We start from the raw sequence: 22,698 nt of genomic DNA on the forward strand, positions 1-22,698 counted from the left end.
GCTACTTCTGATGCGGTAAGGTGCGATAAGCTGAAGGCAGCTTCAACCGTCTGGTTGTTGAAAGATAGTAAAGCGACCACACCGCATTTTCTTGTTAGTAAAGGTAACGGCGTTGTAATGATAGAAATAGTAATTAGTTAGATTACTGAAAACAGTAACGCCATTAGTAACGCGTTATTCCCATCACTCCTGAATTCTGACTTTATGCCAGTCGACCTATACACACCTGTCCGCCTCCCCAAAGGATGAATGATCTCCATTCACGTTATGAGCAGACATTAGTGGTACCACGATATGTAAGCACTGCATCAAAGGCCAAAATGTTCTCACTCTTTCCGGGAGACTAATGGCAAATTCCAGCAGGCTCTCTTTTAGCTTAATGACTCGGGACATGTTATGCTTGCCCTGCCATGACCCACCTCCAAACTGTCATCTTTCTTATTTGCTCACTTGTGAAGCTACAATATTTAGACGAACTCCTGACTGCGTGAGTGCACCAGATTTTGACACACCCACATTTAATACGCGCTCTTGTGCATGTTAGACAAACTTTAAGGTTCTCTTTCAAAAAACTGAAGTTTTGTGAATAAGTAGGACCTTTAAAAATCTGTATTCGCATCATTTGGGCATCATTTGCAAAAATGTCCAAATAAAATAAGCTCGTTAAAAAGTAGTAACTGTAAAGCAAACGCTCGGTGCTGCTTTTGTTTAAATTAAGCGGTCAAGGTGACAGGAAAAAAGGGCCGGATGAGGACTAGATTTGCAGAGGTGTGGGGAGAGTGTGGATGCCACAGTGATCCACTAGACTGACGTCTCTCTGGTAGCGCAGAAGAAGACCGCAACACGGTTATTTCACAGACTTCAGTGCAACCAGGCAGTCGACAGTCTCTCCCGCAGAGAGGCACAGAGAAAGAGAAGGAAGGAGAAAAAAAGAACTTCGGCAACGACAAGCTGTAGCTTTCCAGCATGTTCAGCCTTCTGAAATCTCCGTTTAAACACACTCGCCCAGCAACTGTTTGATTTTGCTGGTGTGCAGGATTTTTCCCCCCTCTTCGCCCCCTTGGAAAGATTCGTCTTTTTTCTATCCTCCTCCGGCTGATGTAAAAAGAAAAACGAGCCCCTTGATCTTGGAATGATGTGGACCTCACACGATACTGTTGGATTTGTTTTCTTAACCGGATTTTGCGTTCAATTTGGATTCTCTTTTGAAGGTAAGGATGGCATATTTTCTTAACCAAAAGGGGGGAAAAACAATGTTGGCGTGCGAGCGCGATCGTGTCTGGCTTTGCTGCCCTGCACTGGTGGGAGAAAGTGTTAAAAGTGCGCAGCTTTGCTGGCGGAAAACGGGGAAAAGAGGCTGTTGTGAAGGGATTTTTTTTAAGTGACTGGAGAAAAAGGAAAGGGAAAGCGATCTCAGAATGAATGTTTCTCCTGAAGCTGATGACGAAAAAAAAATGCAACTGGTGATTGTTTCAGATCAAGTCGTTTCACGTCGCGCTCAGAAGAGAAGGGGGGGCTCCTTCCCCCTCTTCCCCCCTTTGCACCTCTTTCACGGCGACGCTTGATGGGGAGATAAAACTTGTCTTAAAGGCTGCCTTTCATGAGAAGCTTTCAGCACCGCGGACAGCTGCAGCTGCCTGCGTCTGTCCGCGCTCCTGAAAAGCTGACGCTCCGGATTCCGTGTGGCTGCTTGGTGTCGCTCGCCACTTTCAAACTGCGTCGGTGCGGGCTCTCTCACGCTCGCCTTTGGCCGCATCGCAGCTACAAAGCTCTAAACAGTTTAACCGGGAGTTTGTCGAAAAGGACGTAAACGCTGGTTTGGTTTAAAAGTTTACAAATGTCATGTCGTCACCGCTCCACAGAAGGCTATCTTCAAACCAAACTCTTTTATCAATCTGTGCTTTTTAAAAAAAAAAAAAAAACACCCGTGGACTGAATCACACTCAGGCAAACACCACGAAGCTTAGTTGGAATTTTTAACGCGGTTTCAACCAGCTCCGCCGTGGCTACAAAGATACACGCATGTATAATAGGAAAGGTTTTTTGCGGAGGGGGGCATGGCTGCTCCAATTTAGTTTGTGAATAATGTAGCAGGAGTGCGTTACGTAAATTCCAGATGAAGACGCGTCATTATATGTGACGGTGGTGATGGTGGTGCTGGGGAGTGTGTGTGTGTGTGTGTGTGCGTGTGTGGGGGGGGGGTGCTCTCTAATTAAAAACAAGAAGGCACCTTTCGTCAAACGTGTGCCTCAGTAACGCAGCTGCTGCGGCCATCAGCGAGCAGGAGACTCGAGTGATTCTGTGCGTGTAGACGACGCACAAACTAGCCTCATCATTATTACCCCCACCTCACCCCCTCCTCCCCCCGCTCCTTCTCTCATCCGCAGGTCGGTTCACGGACCTGCCCTCCAACATGACCGTCAAAGAGGGTCAAAACATAGAAATGGCGTGCGCGTTCCAAAGCGGAACCGCCTCCGTGTATTTGGAGATCCAGTGGTGGTTCGTGAAAGCGCCGGAGCCGAGTGACAGCGAGGAGGACATCGATGCTCAAGAGGTACAAGGGAATCTTTCCCTCTCTCTCTCTACATCTCTCTCGGCGCGTGCCCTTTCCCTGTCAAGAGTTGTGCGAGGCTTGCTTGGAGCACACCCACTCATGAAGGAAATAAGGGCATCCAGTTTGTATCCCCCTGCTATTCCGCACAAGCACCTTATGCTATCAAACCTCGTCCCTCTGTAGCCGACAGAACACTAAGTTTTTGGGTATTTGTTTTCTTTTCTGGAACTTTTTGTTAGCTTCATCCCCCCACCCCCAGCTGCTTCCCCGTTAAACATTTCTCATTTCCATAACTTTTCAATCCGTGGCTCTAAGTTCAGTTCGACTACTTGGGCTTCCAACTTTTCCCTGAAACAGTTTAAAAAAAGCCCTCCGCAATCCAAGCAGGACGCAGCCCCATCAAGAAGAAAAATAAGAGCATTAATCAAAGAAAAAAGTGGAGGGTGGGAAAGGGAAAAAATGAGCTCGTTCTGGATATTAATTACATGATAAATGAAGTAAATGAGCCCAACTATTCATGGATGGATAAAAAGTGGCTGAATCAATACAGCCAAAGCATATTCCTGCACGCTGCCTCATTTAACAGTGCATTGGAGGCTCTTTGGCATTTTGTTATGTATTGCTGCTGCATTACTGCTGGTTATGACAGCAAATAATGATCAGCTGCTTAGTGAATGAGAGTGTTTACTGCATTCAAATGAATGGAAATGACTTGCTTCCATGTTGTGTGGTGAGGAGCTGCGTTTCGTGATGTGCGAGGCCTGTTGTCATGACAGACATCAAATGGTGATCTGTACATTTCTATGACAAAGGGGAAGCGAGAGATGTGTGTGACGGGAGGTAGCTGGATATCCATGTGGCTTTAATTATTGTTCCATTGTTGCCCGGCTCTCACAGCAGCGTCGGCCAGGCTTTGATGTGGGTTTGATCCCACATGACTCTTGGATGTTGGGTTGAAGTGGCCTATTGATGCAGACATCACATTGTTACCCATATTTCTTATCAGGGATGGCTGTGTGACTGAAAGCTGCTGTGTGTGTGTGTGTGTTTGGCCTGCAGTGTTTCACTTTGAATGGCAGTGTGCGTGTGTGTGTGAGAGAGAGATAGTAATAGAGAACGAAGTCACTTGGTCTCCTGGAAATTTAGAGGAAATGAACACAATGTCTTAGAATGCAAATGTTTATGGAAATCCAAGCTGCATGCACGGAAAGTAAGACTCGGATGTTTGAAAGGATGATATGAAAAGACTTGAGAAGACAGACAGCAGCTGAGTGCTGAAATAGTGCAGAGGAAGGGTAGGTGGGCGGACACTTTATCTGCAACTCTTAACGACCCAGGTTTAATTCTTACCCGCACAATTATTCTACTGTGAGCTTTTATTTTTTTAATGCAAATATGCAGTTATTGCCTGTAGCTTTTATTGTGTGACAAGTTTTACAATCGTGGTAAAGGATGGGAAAAATAAAAGAAGCAAGGACATATACACAGAAACACTATATGAACTACACTTCTTGTTTTTTGAACTAAGTCCGTCTGTTTGTAAATGTAGACTGCATTTTGAGGTGCTGGATTATACAGACCTGTGTATAGGCACTGAATTTAAGCCTGGGACTGTAGTAGATTGTCACCATTGTAACAATTCAGTCTGTAAAATTTTCTTCCATCCTAAATGATCCACAATTGAGGGTATTGTTGCAAAGTGTAAGTGTTTCCGCAGTTTCACACGCAGTTCAGCCACAAAGTGTCAAAAGTGTCAGGCCATGTAACTTAGAAGTACGTATGTGTTCCAGGTAGGGAACAGGCATCCTAAATACATAGTTTAAAACATGTGCAGAATGTAACAAATGCACTGCTTCTTTGTGATTGTTTTACATGTTAATATATGAGACTGGGCTGGTTGTTGTTCCACCATGGTGCAGTGCTGTTTGAAAGTCATTTTCTATCATTGTAACATTGTGGAGCTTCCTGTAGGATCAGTGTTGGGTTCCTTTATAGAAAAAATGAATAATGCATTTTTTTAAACTTACATATTGGATAGGTAACTCATTACACTGCTAGTTACATTACTTTCATATTACTCTGCAACAGTCTGTCAAGTCGTAACATTATAACCCTCTTCATAAGAGTGACTCATATTTCAGTGTTTGAGCTTTTATGTTATATTTAAATGTGTGGTTTCAGTTAGCACATGCATCTCTTCCTAGATGCTCTATCATGTAAAACAACTAACATTATCAGTTTTTATAATACTTCAGCCATTGTAGAAATAAAAGAAAGACGAAATCAGATGACTTTGTGAGTGTGAAAGTAGGTGTGTTACCCAGAGGCAACACTGCAGAGGGATAGTATCGACTATTCCTACAAATATACATTCAGTGAATAAGTAGAAAGTGGATTCAGGCTGACATGTAGACACTGAAAAATGTAACACAAATCCACAAATTTATGTAATATTTCATAGTAAAACTCAGTTCTTCTGAAGCATTCCCAGGTCCACTCAAGTCAGTAAAGAAAGGAGTTTCTGCCTGCATCAGATCTAACGTTTGCCATATGCAGCAGGATTTGGTAATGGGTATTTTTTGTAAAGCACTAGAATTAACTTCTAACAAAATGCTAAATCAGGTCATTTGTGTACCCACATAAGCACAGTTTTCTCTATTTTTGCTGTTGTTGAAATATAAGTTAAACTTAAACATGTCAGCAGTATTAAACTCAGTGCCATCTATAACCAACACATTATTCAGTTCAATTCTATTTTATTTTAGTGCCAAAACCATAACAACAGTTACCTCAAGGTACTATATATTGCACTTGTGTATACAGAAATTCTATATGCACAAGTTCTGTCTAAGTGGTGCATTGCTCCACCGATCGCCAGACCTCGTTTTTTTCAGCAGTGCTCACAATAGTGGCTTCTCTGCACTGCAGTATGAGTCCAAGAAACTGGACAGTTCGATTGAATGAGTGACTAGCAGCAGGATCTCCAACCGCTGCACCACGTCTGGTGGTGATTTTGAGGAGCTTTTTCACTGGACAGAGTGCACATGTGGCCTTAGCAGCTCTGAAACACCATCAAGGACAAACTGGTCTGGGATAAAGCAAGATGTGCGCCTCACACATGAAGGAAACACCTTTATTAGAATTCTGCAGTCTACTGAAGAGTCATTAGTGACCCATCTAAGGTCAGGGTTTGATTAATGCCCGCCTCTTTTTGATGCAATTTTCAGCCCATTATCACTCACAGTGTTTAGCACTTGATTTTAAATAGATAAATAACTTTTGTTTTATTAAAATTCATGTATCCATGTAGTATATGCCAAACCCAACCCTAATCACAGAATGGTCACTGTTGAGGTGGTTATTAAATAATGCATCAAAAGCACTGAACACCAAGGCGCCCTGGCAATATTTAGTCTTCTGGAGATACCTGTACCAAGGCCAGCCTGTGTCTGTTAATAGAACTCAAACAGCTGCCATTTTAAAAGGTAGTAGAGTGATGCACTCAGTGAAGAGACCACCTAGTACTACTAGGACTAAAGTGCATCATTTGTGTAACATCATATTTTGCAGAGTTGCAGGCTGAGAATTTTTAGAACACGTTCACAAACCGAGTGACTCCTCTTTATCAGGATGCTATTCATTGGCTCGTGTATATTTTTGATATGCGGTAAAAATATATATTTGTGCGTTGACTTTTTCTGATCTTTCCCTGACCCTGTGATGGGGACCTGGGGTCTTATTGTATTTCAAATTTTCCCAAGTGTCGCGGAAGCACAGAGCCCACGGTTGTTCATTTTGGCCTTGCAGTCGCTGAGCTGTGACAGAGTGCATCTGAGGCTGCTTTTTCAGGTGAAAATTTAAAGGAAAATAGCCCAGGGGTTATGATGGTTTATTATGGGGGAAATGGTTTATAAACTGCGAGCTCTGATTGCACTGAAGACTTGTTTGGAGTTTTACATGTTTTGAAACTGGTCTTTCGCTTGATTTCGTTGGTGGGAAAGTGGCAGTATGGAGAGATTATTTTAATATTTTAAATGGATTTGAAACATTTTTGACTCCATGAACAGAGTCTCAGACGATAAACATGTAGCAAAAAATGTACAATTGTGTCAACTGCACTTAGATCACTGCCGATAAAATAATGATCTGTCACAGGGCTTCTTCCTGCGCTTTCTCTGTTTGTTAAAGGACCAACATGTGGACTAAGAGTAGATGTAGGGGGCATGTGAATTCTTTGGTGAGATAATCCCTTCAGAAGATGATAACCACTTCTGCTTCCCCCCACTGTTTCCCATTAATATTAAATTGATGCTGCGTAATAATATTTTCGACTATTCATTTGGATCTTCTAAATAATTATTTCTGCATGAGGGCAAACTGTGTTGTAATATAGTCTATAACAATATCATCAAATCCAAAGAATAAAAAATCAATACATCTGATCATTTTTAAAGCTCTGCTTAAGGTTTGTTTAGATTCGTGTTTGACTAGGGCTTAGTAAAGACTATTACATACAGTTAACTGTTTGAAAAGCAAGGAACGATTGTGGTTTGGGTTAAAAGAGATCAGTGTTGAGTGTCAGATGAAAACAGGAGGAAATGGTGCATTTGATGGGGACTATTTTCAGCATTAATCCGCATTTGCTGCTCCAATGGTTATTTCTGACAGAGACTTCTCAGTTAGAACATTTATCTACTTGCAGGTTTTTAGCACCGTGATTAAGATAAGAAAAAATAAACTATGCTCAATTTGTTGCCGTTTTCACTTATCAGCTTTTGGAATAACAAAAAAATAATATTCATGAAGCGTCTGTGCTCATTGCTTTTCCAAAATTCCCCGAGCCTACCTTGGACACAGATTAGAGTAAAAGAAAGGAAAACAAACATGTCAATAGAGAGAGCTGTTTGGCTTCAGCTTCCACAACAAGTGCTAAATGATTCTCCTCTCAGATTATAAATGACGAGCTGCCAGTTCATAATTATGCACAAACACAGACAGACAGAAACAAAATATTCACACCTCCATGACAAAGAGGAGTCGTGCCGCTGACGGGATTCGCTACACTTGTGATTTTGTTGATTCAAGTCAGAGAGTAAAGACACACAGAGAGGAGGAGAGCGATCGCAGAGCATGAGTGGGAGCTAAACATTTGCTGTTACGGAACAGGAGCAGATTGCTGTGGAAACACGGGGTCATCAGTCTATACGACACTTTGGCTGCCGTTCTCTAACAGAGGCTGTCTCGCCTGTCATTTCATCTATAATTATGCAGCATTGTTTTCAGAATGTTGGGTTATAATCCAAAAGGACTAAAGTGTACCTCTAAAAGAATATAATATGCTGCACATTTATATGAATGGATATGTGGATGCAAGCTTTTAAGCTAAGAGCAGAGGAAAGTAGTTTACTGGTGGTCTTGTGAAGCACTTCTGCCATTTAAAAAGACCAAAGTGCCGCACCAGTGAATTTTTTATTTCAATTTCCAATGCAGGGTACATTTTCCAAATCAGCTCTCCAAGATGGCCATAATGAGCTGGAGAGGACTGGCGTGAGAGTTGTGGTGCATCATGCAGATTTTTCTTCATAGTTCCATTACTCTGCTTTTCATGAATCCAGTTGAACTAACTTCCACAACTGCTTTATTTTTAGTCTCTGAGGCTGTTCTTGAGTTCCCACCAGTTAGCCTCATTAAGACATTAAAACCACATCGCTTTGTTCTACAGGTGCCCTTAGAGTGTCCCTGACCTGGAGGATAAAGGAACCCTGTTCCACTGTGTTTGACAGTGTTGAAAGATTAAAACATTTTAGGAAGAAGTCACTGTGGCGTGAAAACATGCACTATATGGACAAAAGTACTGGACCTTGTTTCTCATCCATTTTTAATCCATTATCACTGGGACCACTTTAGAGTTTTTTGCTCTTCACTGGGATTTCCACATCTGCTGTCTTCTGTTTTTTATTAATTATCAATACGTCTGGTTGGCTGGCCATTTATTACTGTGTAATCATACATTGCCATTAAACCTATTTGTGTTTTACGTATGTAGACCCTACAGTAATAGGGAGAAGCCCCCAACAATCACACGACCCTGTTTGAGCAAGCACTTGGTGACAGTGAGAAGGAAGCCTTTAAGCAGGAAGAAACCTCCACACTCAGAGAGAGGCAGCCATGTACCACGATGTGAGCAACGACAGGACTAAAAATCCTGTCGTTGCTCACATCGTGGTACATGTCAAAGGTAGCCAGAGATTAATAATACCTAATGATTAAATGCAGAGTGGTGTGCAACCACACAGGGTTAGAAACAATAGAAGCTCCCCCCAGCAGCCTAACAAAAGGGGGATTCAGGATCACCTGATCCAGCCCTAACTATAAGCATAATCATGAAAGTAGAGATAGTCCTCTGAATCCAAACTGGGAGCTCGTTCCACAGAAGAGGGGCCATGTACGCTATCGGCTCTGCCTAAGACCGAAGCGCTTTATTGAAATACTATGAATACTATAAATTTGATATATTTGAAATATGTTGTCTTTGTTGTCCCCGTCAGGACTCTTGCTGCAGCATTTTGGATCAACTGAAGGTTTTTAGGGAGTTTTTAGGACATCCTGATAGAAGTAATAAATGCATCAAAATCACTCAGAGACAGGATGCTTCTAATTTTTTAAGGTATTGAGGCAATGTAAGAAAAAACTCCTGCGTGTTGGTTTAGTGTGTGCACTGGAGCACAAAAACGACTCTCCTGTGACGAGTCCTTTTCATCACAATTTTTTTTACAGCTTATTGACTTTGGCGAGATAGATCCGCTTCATTTGGTTCATTAAACTAAATGACCAATATTGCTGTGTGATATGCAAATGTTGGTATCAACACAGACTAACTAAAACAGTTTAGTCAACAGTTAAGGACATGGATACTGTGGGTTTTTTTAGAGACATGGAATGTAAATGTGCCTCCCTTTAACTGACTGTTGGTCAGCTTCTGTTGTTTAAATGTACTTTGGGCTATAAAGAATTAACATGACGATATTTTTCATAAAAAAAGTATATAACACAGTTCAGTGGGATGCAGTGGGGTTAAGTTAACTGGTGATTCTCTGCGTCAGGGTATACACACTCTAAGACAGCTGGGATAGGCTCCAACCCCCCAATACTAATTGCATTAGTATCGTTTAAATACCAGTGTTGATGTCGATACTATCGATATTTGGATCAATCTGCCCACCTCTAATGACCAAAATGTAGCATCACTGCATCAGTTCAACCTCTTGATATTTGAGAGGTTGTTAGTAATATGCTTATGGTTGTGGCTAGGTTTTTTTTTATATATATATATCCACCACTTTATGTTGATTTTTAACCCATCTGCCAATCTTAGAACAATCCTGTCATGGTCCTGAGTCTGTTGACTCTGTGTTTTTGTTTTGATTAAGACTGTTGTGTGTTTTGGATTAATTCTTGCTAAGATTTGCTTGTTCTTAGGTTTTGGTTTCTGTTTAGTGTCTAGTCTGTGTCTCTGTGCCTGCCCTGCTCCCACGTCTCCTGTCTAAGTTATCCCTTTCCTTGTGCTCTCTCTATACTGTGTCAGTATTGCGATCTCAGTCTGTATCTGTAAGTTCAGTTGGTGTGCTTCCTGTTTTACTAAGGTCCGTGTCGGTATTCTGCGTTGCTTCCCTTGTCTCGTCCTGCCCAATTAGTCCCAGCCATGTTTCCTTTCTGTCTCCCATTTCCTGATTACCCCGCTGTGTATTTCAGTCCTCTGTCATCCCCTGCTTGTTGTCGTGTCGTACCCTCTCCATGCTGTGTCTTGACCTCCGTGTTATGGTAGTTTTCTAGTTCTCCGTTCACAGCTTAGCTTTCTAGTTTCTCCAGTTTCCCTGCTAAAGCTTAGTGTTTTGTATTCATGAAGAGTTCTTCTAAAAGCTGCATTTAACTTTCCTTCTCCGAGTCCTGCATTGGGTCCCATCTCCTGCCTGCCAAACACACCTGGACAAGATCTGTAAGACTCAAAAGCTTGTTTAGCGTTTTTTAAATTACACCTAGCATTTTGATGAAAGTGGATATTTCAATTAATATTTAATACCTAAATATAATTCATACCATTATAAAACATTCCAACAAATGTGAATAAGCGTGCAGGCTTTGTTTTCAGATTTCTGACTTCAGCCAGTCATTGCTCACAAAGGATTTGAATTAAACTGCTGAAAACAATATTTGTATTTCTAATTATTTTGGTTTGAGAATTACTTTTGAGCCTCTGGAAATGGAAGCACTATGTATAAATGGTTAATGCAATATTTTGTTAAACCCCTTAAATTTAAGCTGAAGGTCTACACTTAAATGAGATTTTGATTGCTTCATTTCAAGTCCATTGTGAAGGCGCAAATTTAGAATATTGGATCTTTGTCTGAATACTGGCTGGAAAGGCTGCTGCTTTGACCTTCCTCATAGATGTACAAAGCCTACCTGAAGGTTATGTCACGCATGACGGACAGGGCCTCATTTCCATGCATTTGAATGTTAAAAAATACATTAACGATTTTATTTAGTTTTAAACTCTAAATCCCTCTTATTCTGAAGAGGTGGATATAAATCTTTTCAGGCTTTGATCTCTTCTTTTTATCCAGCTAATCCGCCCACTGTTGTTTGCCATAAGATCAATTTATTGAGTAAATCTTTACCACCCCGTCCACTGGTAATTCTATTTGGTGTGGGATTATGTTTGGATAAAAGTGAGGGAACGGGAGAAAAGCTGAGTTTTATCTGTGGAGGTAACTGTTCCGATCATTTCAGCCACTGCTCTGTGAGCTCTCGGTTATGTATTATTCCCACAGACGTTGGGAATAAATACATAAAAATAAAAGCAGCTTAAAATCAATGTAATTCTGTGTGTGTGTGTGTGTGTGTGTGGGGGGGGCAAACATCTTTGTATATCTGGAATATCATAAAGGCCACACCTTGACAGTATGAATTTCTAAGCTGAAGTAAAGGTTTAGAGAAAAAATCGGAGATGATGCTGGAGACCTGGCGCAGATGTGTGCTGTTTAAAAATGTATACTGCATTTCATTACTCAAATACTGCCTGGAGTGCATGAATGGTGAGACTGCTGCTGGATTCAAACCTAGATCTCCATGAAACACATCACAGCACTGGCATGTCTTTCTAAAAGCGAGATGTTTTTTTTTTTTTAAGAAAAAAAAAGGAGGTGGACATGATACGAGGTCACCCTCAGCCGCCAGAGAAAATAGAGATCAGCTGAAGCCTGGGGTAAGAATACAAACGACCATTATATAAAGCATCCACCTGCGCACTTTGACCAAATAACACTCAAACCACTGCGAGCTTTACCTCTCTTAACAAGTGAGTTTATAAATCCACTGGGTGTAACAGCAAGGAAGCATAAAATCCATTGGCAGCCATGCTCTTTGAGTGACCTTACTGTCTGCCTCCCTGCCTCTCCATCATAGTCTGACTGCAGTTTATGCAGCCTCCTCCTCCACTCAAGCTGAGATAACTGCACCCGGAGTCAATACCATGCACCAGGTATAGTCTGCTGACTGCTCTCCTCAGCCATTCTGGCCCCTGCCATTCCCGCACACGCCTGTAATGATCTGCAGTGGTTTGTAAACAGCGAACATGAGTTCTCCACAGGAGCCTGTTGTGTATGTGTGAGCATGCACGAACACATGAAAGAGCTCGCTGCTTTGTTATTCCACCTGTGGACTGTCAAGCGATCCACTGACAGGCTCAGCTGCAGCGGCGGAAGAAAACCAGGCTTTTGAAATCACTGGAATTCACTGCAGAAACGACCGAGGGCTGTTTCCAGTATTGGTAAGGGGGTGGCAGGAGGTTGTTTAAGGTGGGGTGAGTGTCTGTGTGTGTGTGTCTGTCTGTCTGTGTGTGTCTATTTGTGTACCGGTTTTTCCTACCTTTGTGGGGACCAAAATTTGAAATTTACTATACTTGTGTGGGTCAACAGCCCATGGTCAGGTTTGGGGGGGAGGGAAACTGCATCAAAGCTCCTATGGATGGTACAGTATGAGCCGGCACTTGGTGACAGTGGGAATGAAGAACACCCAAGAAGTTTATGTTCTGCTTTATTTATGGTGAGTGAGTTTCTAACATATTTTTAGTCTCTTACTTGCCCAAATTTATGGATGCAGCTTGCTAAGCAAGCTAGTGTTAGCTAATGGCTTGTTTTATTGTAGGGTCTACCTTATATATACAAAGCACCTTGAGGTGACTGCTGTTGTGATTTGGTGCTATATAAATAAAATTTAATTGACTTAATTGGTGTGTAAACGTCTTCCCATTTCTGTGTCCAGAAAAACTAACATGGTGTGAGCAAGAATGCTAATACTAAGGCTTCAAGATGTAAAGTCCAAAACCATTGGGCAAGTTTATAGTTTAAAGCATCAAATGTGAGGTAAGAGAGCCAACAAAATGAGATGGCAAATAAATGTATTTCATTTTAGAATGATGTTAAATGGTAAACCAAATCACTGAGACCTATATAAAGCATGAGAGTGTATTTGTTTGCATCTATAATTACCACAAAAGCCCCCTGAGCCACGGTCGCCCCAATTGGGGCGACCGTGGCTCAGGGGTTTGGGAACCGTATCTGTAACCGGAAGGTCGCCGGTTCGATCCCCTGGCTCTCTGTCCTGGTCGTTGTGTCCTTGGGCAAGACACTTTACCCTACTTGCCTACTGGTGTTGGCCAGAGGGGCCGATGGCGCGAAATGGCAGCCTCGCTTCTGTCAGTCTGCCCCAGGGCAGCTGTGGCTACAACCGTAGCTTGCCTCCACCAGGGTATAAGTGCGAGTGAATGAATAGTGGCATTGTAAAGCGCTTTGGGTGCCTTGAAAAGCGCTATATAAATCCAATCCATTATTATTATTATTATTAAATTCAAGTGACTTAATACAATTGACATGTTTTCTTCAACTTTATCTTTGTTACTGTCAGGCCAATTTTAAGCATTTCTGCTTAGATATTATGAAATGAAAATTATGAAATGAAATAATGTGATTTCTCAAAAAAGACATAAATCATATACGATTTGTTTCATCATCTTGAACATCAGCTTTACTAAACAGAAACATCTGAACATTTAACTGAAATGACAGGTGTCCTTCCTTCTTGGAGTCAAAATTCATTTTCTTGAGTTTTTTTATAAAACTGAAAGGATGAAAAAAATAAGATCTGAAATGAGAGATTGATCCAAAATAGTCCTTTAGGGTCTGAAGCTCAGGTGTATCTGTTTGACTGACAGCTGACAAGGGCATGGAGAGACAGTGTGAAGGATGCTACACTGAGAAATTCCACCAGCAAGGTAAGCAGCAGGGCTGAAGGATAACTGACAACTGGTTTAAGCTGCAAATAAACATTGTTACAACAGAGCAGGTAATTAGCCATGGTAACATATTTGCTAATGTGGTATTTTTGCCAAGTCCCCTGAGAACTTGTTGTTAAAACTCTGTGACTGTTGTTCAGATTTGTGCTGATATCTGAAGGCAAGCGTGTCTGTCAGTCTTCCTACAACAGAACATGAATGAGTCCAGTTCTTCACGTACTGTGTCCTGCTCAGTTTATGCACACAGAGCTCTTGGTTCCAGGGCTTATTATATTTGCTTACGGTATTTAAAAGTGAATTAATAATTTTTTCCCCAAAATACTGTGTGAGCTTTAATCCTGGTGTTTTTATGCAAATGTATTTGAAGCTCTATAAGCCTGTTCTGCATGTGTGCTTTCAAATATGCACAAATCTGGTTTAAATGGTTGTTACCATCTATGTGTAACACACAAAAACCAAGTTAATTTGGAGGAATTCAATAATACATTAAAAACTGTTTAGTCAGAATTTGTGTGTATTGATCAAGTCCTTTATGTGAGTGTATGAAAGCATGTCCATGTGAGTGTGGGAGTACTTTTTATACTGTGTTGCTATGGTGAGACTATACGTAATGATAATGGTTTCTTTCATGTTTACTCATCTCCGGTCAGCGCATGTATAGACCTGGATATGTTTTTTGGTACTGCTGTGAACTGGTTAATATATTTGTAGCATTATTCCAAACTTCAATATTTCTAAGCTGTTTTTATAATATCTGTTTTTATGAATTCTGATGTAAAGGGTACAGACAGTGGACTTGAGTTAGCACACACTGAGTACACGGATGTACATGTAAGTCAGGGGGGCTCAGCTCCCAATCATAATGTCATGCATCCAGTGACTTGTAATTAATATTAATGGAATATGCTGTTTGCAGATGTAATCAACGCTTCTCACATTTGCAATCCTCAATACAATTGGATAAAAATGACAAGGATACATTTAAAAGCAACCTAATTAATTGCATGACCTGTTGTAGTGTCTAAGAATATTTCAGAGTGAATAATCATAGATTTCAATCTAGTCCACCTGTTTTAGGGTGGAGCCTTTAGTTATCAAACCCGAGGCAAAGTGTCAGACATTAATCACAACAACGCCAAATCACAACAACATTCGCCTCAAGGTGCTTTATATTGTAAGGTAGATCGTACACAGTGTTGGGAAGGTTACTTTTAAAATGTATTCCATTACAGAATACAGAATACAGAATACATGCCCCAAAATGTATTCTGTAACGTATTCCGTTACGTTACTCAATGACAGTAACGTATTCTGAATACTTTGGATTACTTAATATATTATCATGCTTTTTACAACAACGTGAATGTACTATTGCTGTGTGATTTATTACTATTACTGAAGGTCCGCGACTCCGAACTGTAGTAAAGGGACCTCTGACTAATACGGCGGGGTCCCTGTCGGCTCGTAGCCGAAAAATAGCTTTACTTTGTTGTGTGGGTCAACTTTTCTTACGAGAGACAGAGAGAGGAGTTGAAAGGCTGCTCCAACGGAACTTATTGTTTCGGAGGAAAACACAAACACAGCGTACAGTCGAGTCTTAATAGCTTACTTACAACTGAGCTCGTCAGGCACTCTTCTTGGCTGAAGTGGTTATTATTATATTTACATGCTTCCAGCTCCCGTTTTTCCTCGATGACAACTCGTACCTTTCCACTCCCCTTTTTCTCCCTCCTCGCGCTCACAGACCCATAACGTGTATGGCAGTCCATTCTCCCAGCAGCACGGACTACACTGCCCATGATGCTACATTCTTTAGAGCTATGCTTGTAGCATTCTGCCTGTTAGCTTAGCACAACAACAACAACAACAACGAAAAGGCGCTCTCTCACCCAGGAAACACACAGTCGCAGAGAGAGAGAGAGCGTCGCCCTGTAACCATGGCAACCGTAACGCTGCCGCCTGGAACAACAGAACGTAGCTGTCAAACAAAACCCAAACAGTCCTGACCCGCGACAATATGAAACAGGAAAGTACCGCAGTGTAATCCATTTATTTCAACAAAGTAACTGTATTCTGAACACCACCTTTTTAAACGGTAACTGTAACGGAATACAGTTACTCATATTTTGTATTTTAAATATGTAACAGCGGTACATGTATTCCGTTACTCCCCAACACTGATCGTACAATAATACATACAGAGAAAAACCCAACAATCATATGACCCCCTAGGAGCAAGCACTTTGGCCACTCCCTTTTAACAGGAAGAAACCTCCGGCAGAACCAGGCTCTGGGAGGGGCTGTGATTGGTTGGGGTGAGAGAAGGAAGACAGGATAAAAGACATGCTGTGGAAGAGAGACAGAGATTAATAACAGATATGATTCAATGCAGAGAGGTCTGTTAATACATAGTGAGCGAGAAAGGTGACTGGAAAGGAAAAACTCAATGCATCATGGGAATCCCCCGGCAGCCTACGTCTATTGTAGCATAACTAAGGGAGGATTCAGGGTCACCTGGTCCAGCCCTAACTATATGCTTTAGCAAAAAGGAAAGTTTGAAGCCTAATCTTGAAAGTAGAGATAGTGTCTGTCTCCTGAATCCAAACTGGAAGCTGGTTCCACAGAAGAGGGGCCTGAAAACTGAAGGCTCTGCCTCCCATTCTACTTTTAAATACTCTAGGAACAACAAGTAGGTCTGCAGAGCGAGAGCGAAGTGCTCTAATAGGGTGATATGGTACTACAAGGTCATTAAGATAAGATGGGGCCTGATTATTTAAGACCTTGTATGTGAGGAGCAGGATTTTGAATTCAATTCTGGATTTAACAGGAAGCCAATGAAGGGAAGCCAAAACAGGAGAAATATGCTCTCTCTTTCTAGTCCCTGTCAGGACTCTTGCTGCAGCATTTTGGATTAGCTGAAGGCTTTTCAGTGAGTTTCTTGGACATCCTGATAATAATGAATTACAGTCATCCAGCCTGGAAGTAATAAATGCATGAACTAGTTTTTCAGCGTCACTCTGAGACAGGATATTTCTTTGTTATTTCTTTGTTTCGCAAATGGAAGAAAGCAGTCTTACATATTTGTTTAATATGTGCATTGAAGGACATATCCTGGTCAAAAATGACTCCAAGGTTCCTCACAGCGTTACTGGAGGCCAAGGTAATGCCATCCAGAGTAAGAATCTGATTAGATACCATATTTCTAAGATTTTCAGGGCCGAATACAATAACCTCAGTTTAATCTGAATTAAGAAGCAGAAAGTTAGCGGCCATCCAGGTCTTTATGTCTTTAAGACATTCCTGCAGTTTAACTCATTGGTGTGTGTTATCTGGCTTCATAGACAGATAGAGCTGGGTGTCATCTGCATAGCAGTGAAAATGTATGCTATGTCTTCTAATGATGCTGCCTAAGGGAAGCATGTATAATGTAAACAGAATTGGTCCTAGCACTGAACCCTGTGGAACTCCATAATTGACCTCAGTGTGTGAAGAGGACTCTCCATTTACATGAACAAACTGGAGTCTATTAGTTAGATATGATACAAACCACTGCAGTGCAGTACCTGTAATACCTACAGCATGTTCTAATCGTTCTCCATAGACCTGTAAATGAAGCAAACTGGTAAGGGATTTGTTTTATATTAAAGTTTTCGAATTCATACCAACCCTCCCTTTATTATGCAGACTCAGCACAGAGCATCATGTCAACCAGTTTCTCGACTGCAGAATAGATTTTTTAGTCTGTCACATGAAGGTAGTGACAGCCATCCTGTTTAGAGTGGTATGAACCCTGTACAGTGCTGCCATTTCATATTAATATGCTCTATTTCGTCCACTGGCATTATTTAAGTTTGCTACTGGAAAGCATACAAAGCATCCATGAACTACATAAAAAATAACTTTTGTTTTTCCAGCTAACTTCACTATCTTTACTACTTGTACAATCTCTCTATTTCTCCATCTCTCTCCATCCTCCTCACTCAACTAGACACTAGAAAATGACTAAAGTATAATTTTATAATAATTATTATAACAGCAAGTGGGGGATCCACAATTGACAACAGGACAACAATGTCTAATTATGTGAAATCATCATCAATCAATGTGGATAAAACAGAAGCTACAGTTTTATCATTTTTGATAAATGTAAATGTTACAGTGAATAAAAGGAATAAACTGATCCATGCCAGTTTATTGCAATATTCCAACTGAATACAGGCGCTGCTGGACATAGACAGGTAACATCATTTTGACTTCCTGTCACCTGGATCTGGAGCTGGACGGCAAACAAAAACTGAAGCCAAGTTTGATCAGAATAGGAATAGAAATTTTTAACAAACTAAAATAATAAAGTACAACAGCTGCTTGGCTGACAACTCATGATGTATTTAGAGAACAACTAAAAGTAAGCAGACACTTTATAAGTCACAGCAATATCCCCGCATTATCGAAACAGTTTGAAACTCAGAACTTTTACTATATTTCAGTTAAAACGTGTTTTTAATCTGCATCAAAGATGTTTGTCATAAAATTATTTCTGAGTCTTCTTTCCGCCGCCGCAGCAGGAGTCTATTATTGATGACAAGCCACGCCTCTGTGTGAGCACGCGACATCAACAAGACATAAAACCTGTTTTCATCCTGTACTGTCGCCAATAGAAAGGTTAGGAAAAAATAACATTTGAAGATAATTCCAGGAAATAATGCTACAATTATTAATACTATTAATAGCTATTTTTAGGCGTGCTCTGATAAAATTTGAAGGCTCTTGAGCACCCCCAAAAAGGGTCTAAACTCACCTAAGATGTAAGTATATGTGATTGTTCCTGTTTATGTGAAGTTTTTCCATCATTTTTAATTCTAATACACAACACAGAGTGACTCACATATCATACTTGTTACAGTTTGGGATGGGGTAGAACTCCTCACACTTTTTTTTCCATTTAAACCCAAAATAATTAGTTTTTTTCCCCCTTACTCTAACCAAAATTTTTTGTGGCTAAATTTTACAAAATTTAGTGAAAATTATTAATTAATTGACGTTAATTCTTAAAAGTAATTGGGCAGAATAATCAGACATCTATGTCTTTACCGCAGCATCTGCCATCCTGCACGAGCTCAGCTATTTTATACCAAATATATTTCATTTAGTTACCCACTTTCCAAATAAGCAAGAAAGTCCAATTCCTCGGTGCATAGTGGGATGTATCCAATTCTACAGCTGTGTCAGTGCTCATGTTAAAGTCAGGTGGAAGTCATGCTGGCCAGCTGTTGAGATAAATATCTGTTGCTGCTTCATTATATCTGTTTTTATCACCTGCAGGTTACATTTGGTTCCAAAGCACTTGCATTAAGGCCTTTTGAAGAAGAGAATGATGCCAGTGTTACAGCTCCAAAACCGCTGGCTTTTACCTCAAACTGTTTCTCCAGTTTGAGATAAAAGCCAGGATTCTTACAAATGGACAATAATTGTACAGCAGGCTACACATGCTTCTGGCCAGTAAAACTTATATGACTAAGCTAAGTGCAGAGTGGAGTTTATTTTTGGTTCTCTAACAAGCTGTTGTCCACATGACTCCTTGTGTTACATTATATTATGGATTGCATTTTAATGGTAGTAATCTTGTAATGTAGCAAACGACTTTGAAAAGAAACATTACCCAACACATAATGTATATACTGCTGTTTTCTACACATAGACTTAACTTGAAGGGGTTACTCAGGTTCATGACCACCCACTGGGACTCATTTCAGCTGTCGGGGAAACAATGCCAATCGCGATCCACTTAGTAGTAAACCATTCTCTCACTCTTATTTTGAAATCCCGGTCTCTGCTAACCAGAAAACCTGGGTCCTTCCTGTGTTTCCTTACTGGCCAGCTGCTGAGATGTCTTGAAAGTGTCTTGCCTCACAGTTGGACAGGCTTCTGCTCGACTATCTTTGGCTGCAGCTGGTGACAGTTGTCTGACTGGTTATGAGCTGGAGGACCACTCTAACCAGAATACTTTGTAGATGGTGAACTGGCTCATGTGCTCACTGGGGCTGCAGAGCAGCAGAATTACAACCAGCCGCAGTTGAAGATTATGATGTTTGAGTCCTTCCATGGGACTTGCTGAAGATGGAGATGACTATTGCATCATTACTTTTTGTCACAAAAATGCATATTAATTTATTCAAGAACGTGCTGGAGTGTATAACTGTGGCAGAAACTGTGCTGTATCGTGAAAGTACACATTCCAGAATTCATGAATGAGAGCAAAAACTTTCAAAGCAGAAGCTTTGAAATATGGGAAAAGGCATTTGCTGCAGGGTGTATGCCTTATAGTAAGTTCAGCAAACTTAAGTATGCAAGTCCTAAATCACACCGGTTTAACAAATAGTGTAATTCTCTGCCTTTGAAATGAAAACCTCGTGGCTGTTGCAGTTTTATGATGTACGATTCTGAAAACACACAGACTTGTGTACATTCAGCAGAGCCCCAAACTAAGCTAAATATACACTGTTAGCTCCTCTTCCTACATCACGGTGGTGAAGCAGCAACAGCTTGCATCAGTGAAGCATTAAGTCCCAGCTTTGCGAGTCTACGCTGTTCATGTCATACAATCTGGCCAATATACAGGGCCATTCAGAGACACACGGGACAGTAAATGAGGATTTGTTTTGCATGCACGTATGAATCTCGCCCACATATTTCCCCGGAGGCTTCCTGTATCCTTATTGCATCACACCTCCCATATGTTTTTTCCATCTGCCCATCCCTTTTATCCCTCCCTCCATCATCTCACTGCCGCGGAGCAAATGAATAGACTCAACATGGCTGAAGCCACCCTGGCTGTAACAACAGAGCCATTTAAAGTTCCACATCAGGGTTTTCCTGTCACGTTGGAAAGGAGAATTTAAAGGAGAGTGACACAGCTGGCAGAAGCAGAAAAACCCTACTTTACTGGTTAACCTTATTTACTGGTTCAAATCTGTGATACGTCTGCAGTTTCTGAATAGTTATCACTCATTTTGCCATTCCTAAGCAAAGACAATCACATCTTCACGAGGGACCAGAGCCTAATAAGACAACCGCAAGGCTGGAAAAATGCCCAAATAATTCAAACGGCCAAAGTATAAGGGACAGCAGTTAAAATCTTTAAAAGAGCAAAAATCTGCTCTGTCACCTTCACATTTCAAAACGCATCATGTTTATATTCTGACAGTCCAATGAGTCACTCCATCCTTTTGATTTTCCAAGAAGAGAAAAGCAGGCAGGCATCTGAATCTGATTTATTGATATGGAGGAGTAGAGCTGTGGATTTTTTTTCCCTTGGAGATATTGCAGAGTCGCTGACAGAGCTCCTATCATTCTCTTTGACACCAGAACAGTCAGTCATATTCCCTATCGCTCACTCACAATCCCATCATGAAAGAATAAATGCCCACTAAGGAGAAAACCTTGGCCTAGCTTTTATTCTGTATTTGCTTTGTATGGTATTCATCATTTATCAAATATTAATGTGATTTTAATTGTTTGGTTATTCTCCATGTAACAAAAGAGTCTGAACGTTCAGTCATTCATTGTTGCAGTGTTCCGCTGCAGTATGGTGCATGTACAGGTCCATACATGTTTGGACAATGACACATTTTATTATTTTGCCTCTGATCTTTTTTTTTTAAACTGCTGTGGTGATGTAAAAGCAAACTGGCACACTTGAAGCTTAAGCTGGTGTAATAGCTTTAGTATGCCATTTAACATATTGTTGCTACCAATTTCTGACACTCACCGGTCCACAGCCCCCTTCTGTCCACTGAATTTTGGGTGAATGGTATGGTGCTTCCTTGTCTTGATGTCAGTAGCTTCTATCCTTTCCTTTGGCCAGCTTATTTTCCCAGCAGGGTGTCTAATTGCAGGTGTTGATTGCCCAGATCTTCCTATTTCACTTACTCCTCTGGATTTGCCTTCATCTCTGCAGGTATCTCGTAGTTGTGTCTTACAGTACTCTTTATGGTTCCCATTTGCCTGTGGGATTCCCAGGTAGCTGAACTCAGCACCTGCAATTTTGCCTTCTAAGAGTGCAGTCCAGTCAATTCAGACTACATTCCCTCTCTTTTTTACCACCTGACTGCACTTCTGCGGTCCAAATGATGTTATTCCTGTAGATTCTAGTGGTGTGGATCAGTGAGTTAGTCTCTCATTGACTGCAGCTATACAACAAGGTGGCTAACGATTGTGCCACTCCGTTGGAATTCAGTTGGTACCCATATCCAATCTTGTCAATGATCTTACTGAGGAGGTCTATGCAGAACAGCAGTGGGACCAAAGCATGTCCTTGGCAAATCTGCTCTTGATGGGGACCTGTGCTATTGTCCTCTAGTGTTGTTCGCCAGATCCCCAATGAATTCTTGATGAAGGAGTCCCTTTGACCTTCTATGGCTGTAGACATTCCAGGATCCATGTATAAGGCACTGAGTCATAGACTTTCTTGTAGTCAATCCAGGTGGTGCATAGGTCAGTCAGTCTGGTCTTACAATCTCAAGCAACTGCTCTCTGGCCCTCTGGTGTTCCTTACAATTCCTGTGTGTGCCCTGCTCATGTATTGAGCCACGTGCCTGTTCATCTTAGTTTCTATGATCGGTAGTTGGATCGGTCTGGTGCCTTGTAGGGATCCTTGGGATCAGGACTGTCCACTCTTTGGTTAGCCATTCTGGGTGCATCTCATCAATTAACAGCTGGTTCATTTGTCCACAAATTACCATCAGGTAAAACTATGTAAATCATGGTAAATTGGATCCTGATTTTTCTGCAT

At 41.1% G+C, this 22,698-nt stretch overlaps 1 protein-coding gene across 1 annotated transcript in view; it reads left to right on the top strand.

The window, feature by feature from the left end:
• The first annotated feature begins 539 nt into the window (after nt 1–539).
• vstm2a (V-set and transmembrane domain containing 2A) overlaps nt 540–22,698 on the top strand; it is a 108,738-nt gene continuing 86,579 nt past the window's right edge. Inside the window, exons 1-2 of the mRNA XM_026180719.1 lie at nt 540–1,211; nt 2,388–2,554. Coding sequence (XP_026036504.1) covers nt 1,133–1,211; nt 2,388–2,554 — 246 coding nt within the window. The 5' untranslated portion in view covers nt 540–1,132. The remainder of the gene's footprint in view (nt 1,212–2,387; nt 2,555–22,698) is intronic.

This window comes from Astatotilapia calliptera, chromosome 9, assembly GCF_900246225.1.
Source record: "Astatotilapia calliptera chromosome 9, fAstCal1.2, whole genome shotgun sequence".
Lineage (NCBI taxonomy): Eukaryota > Metazoa > Chordata > Actinopteri > Cichliformes > Cichlidae > Astatotilapia > Astatotilapia calliptera.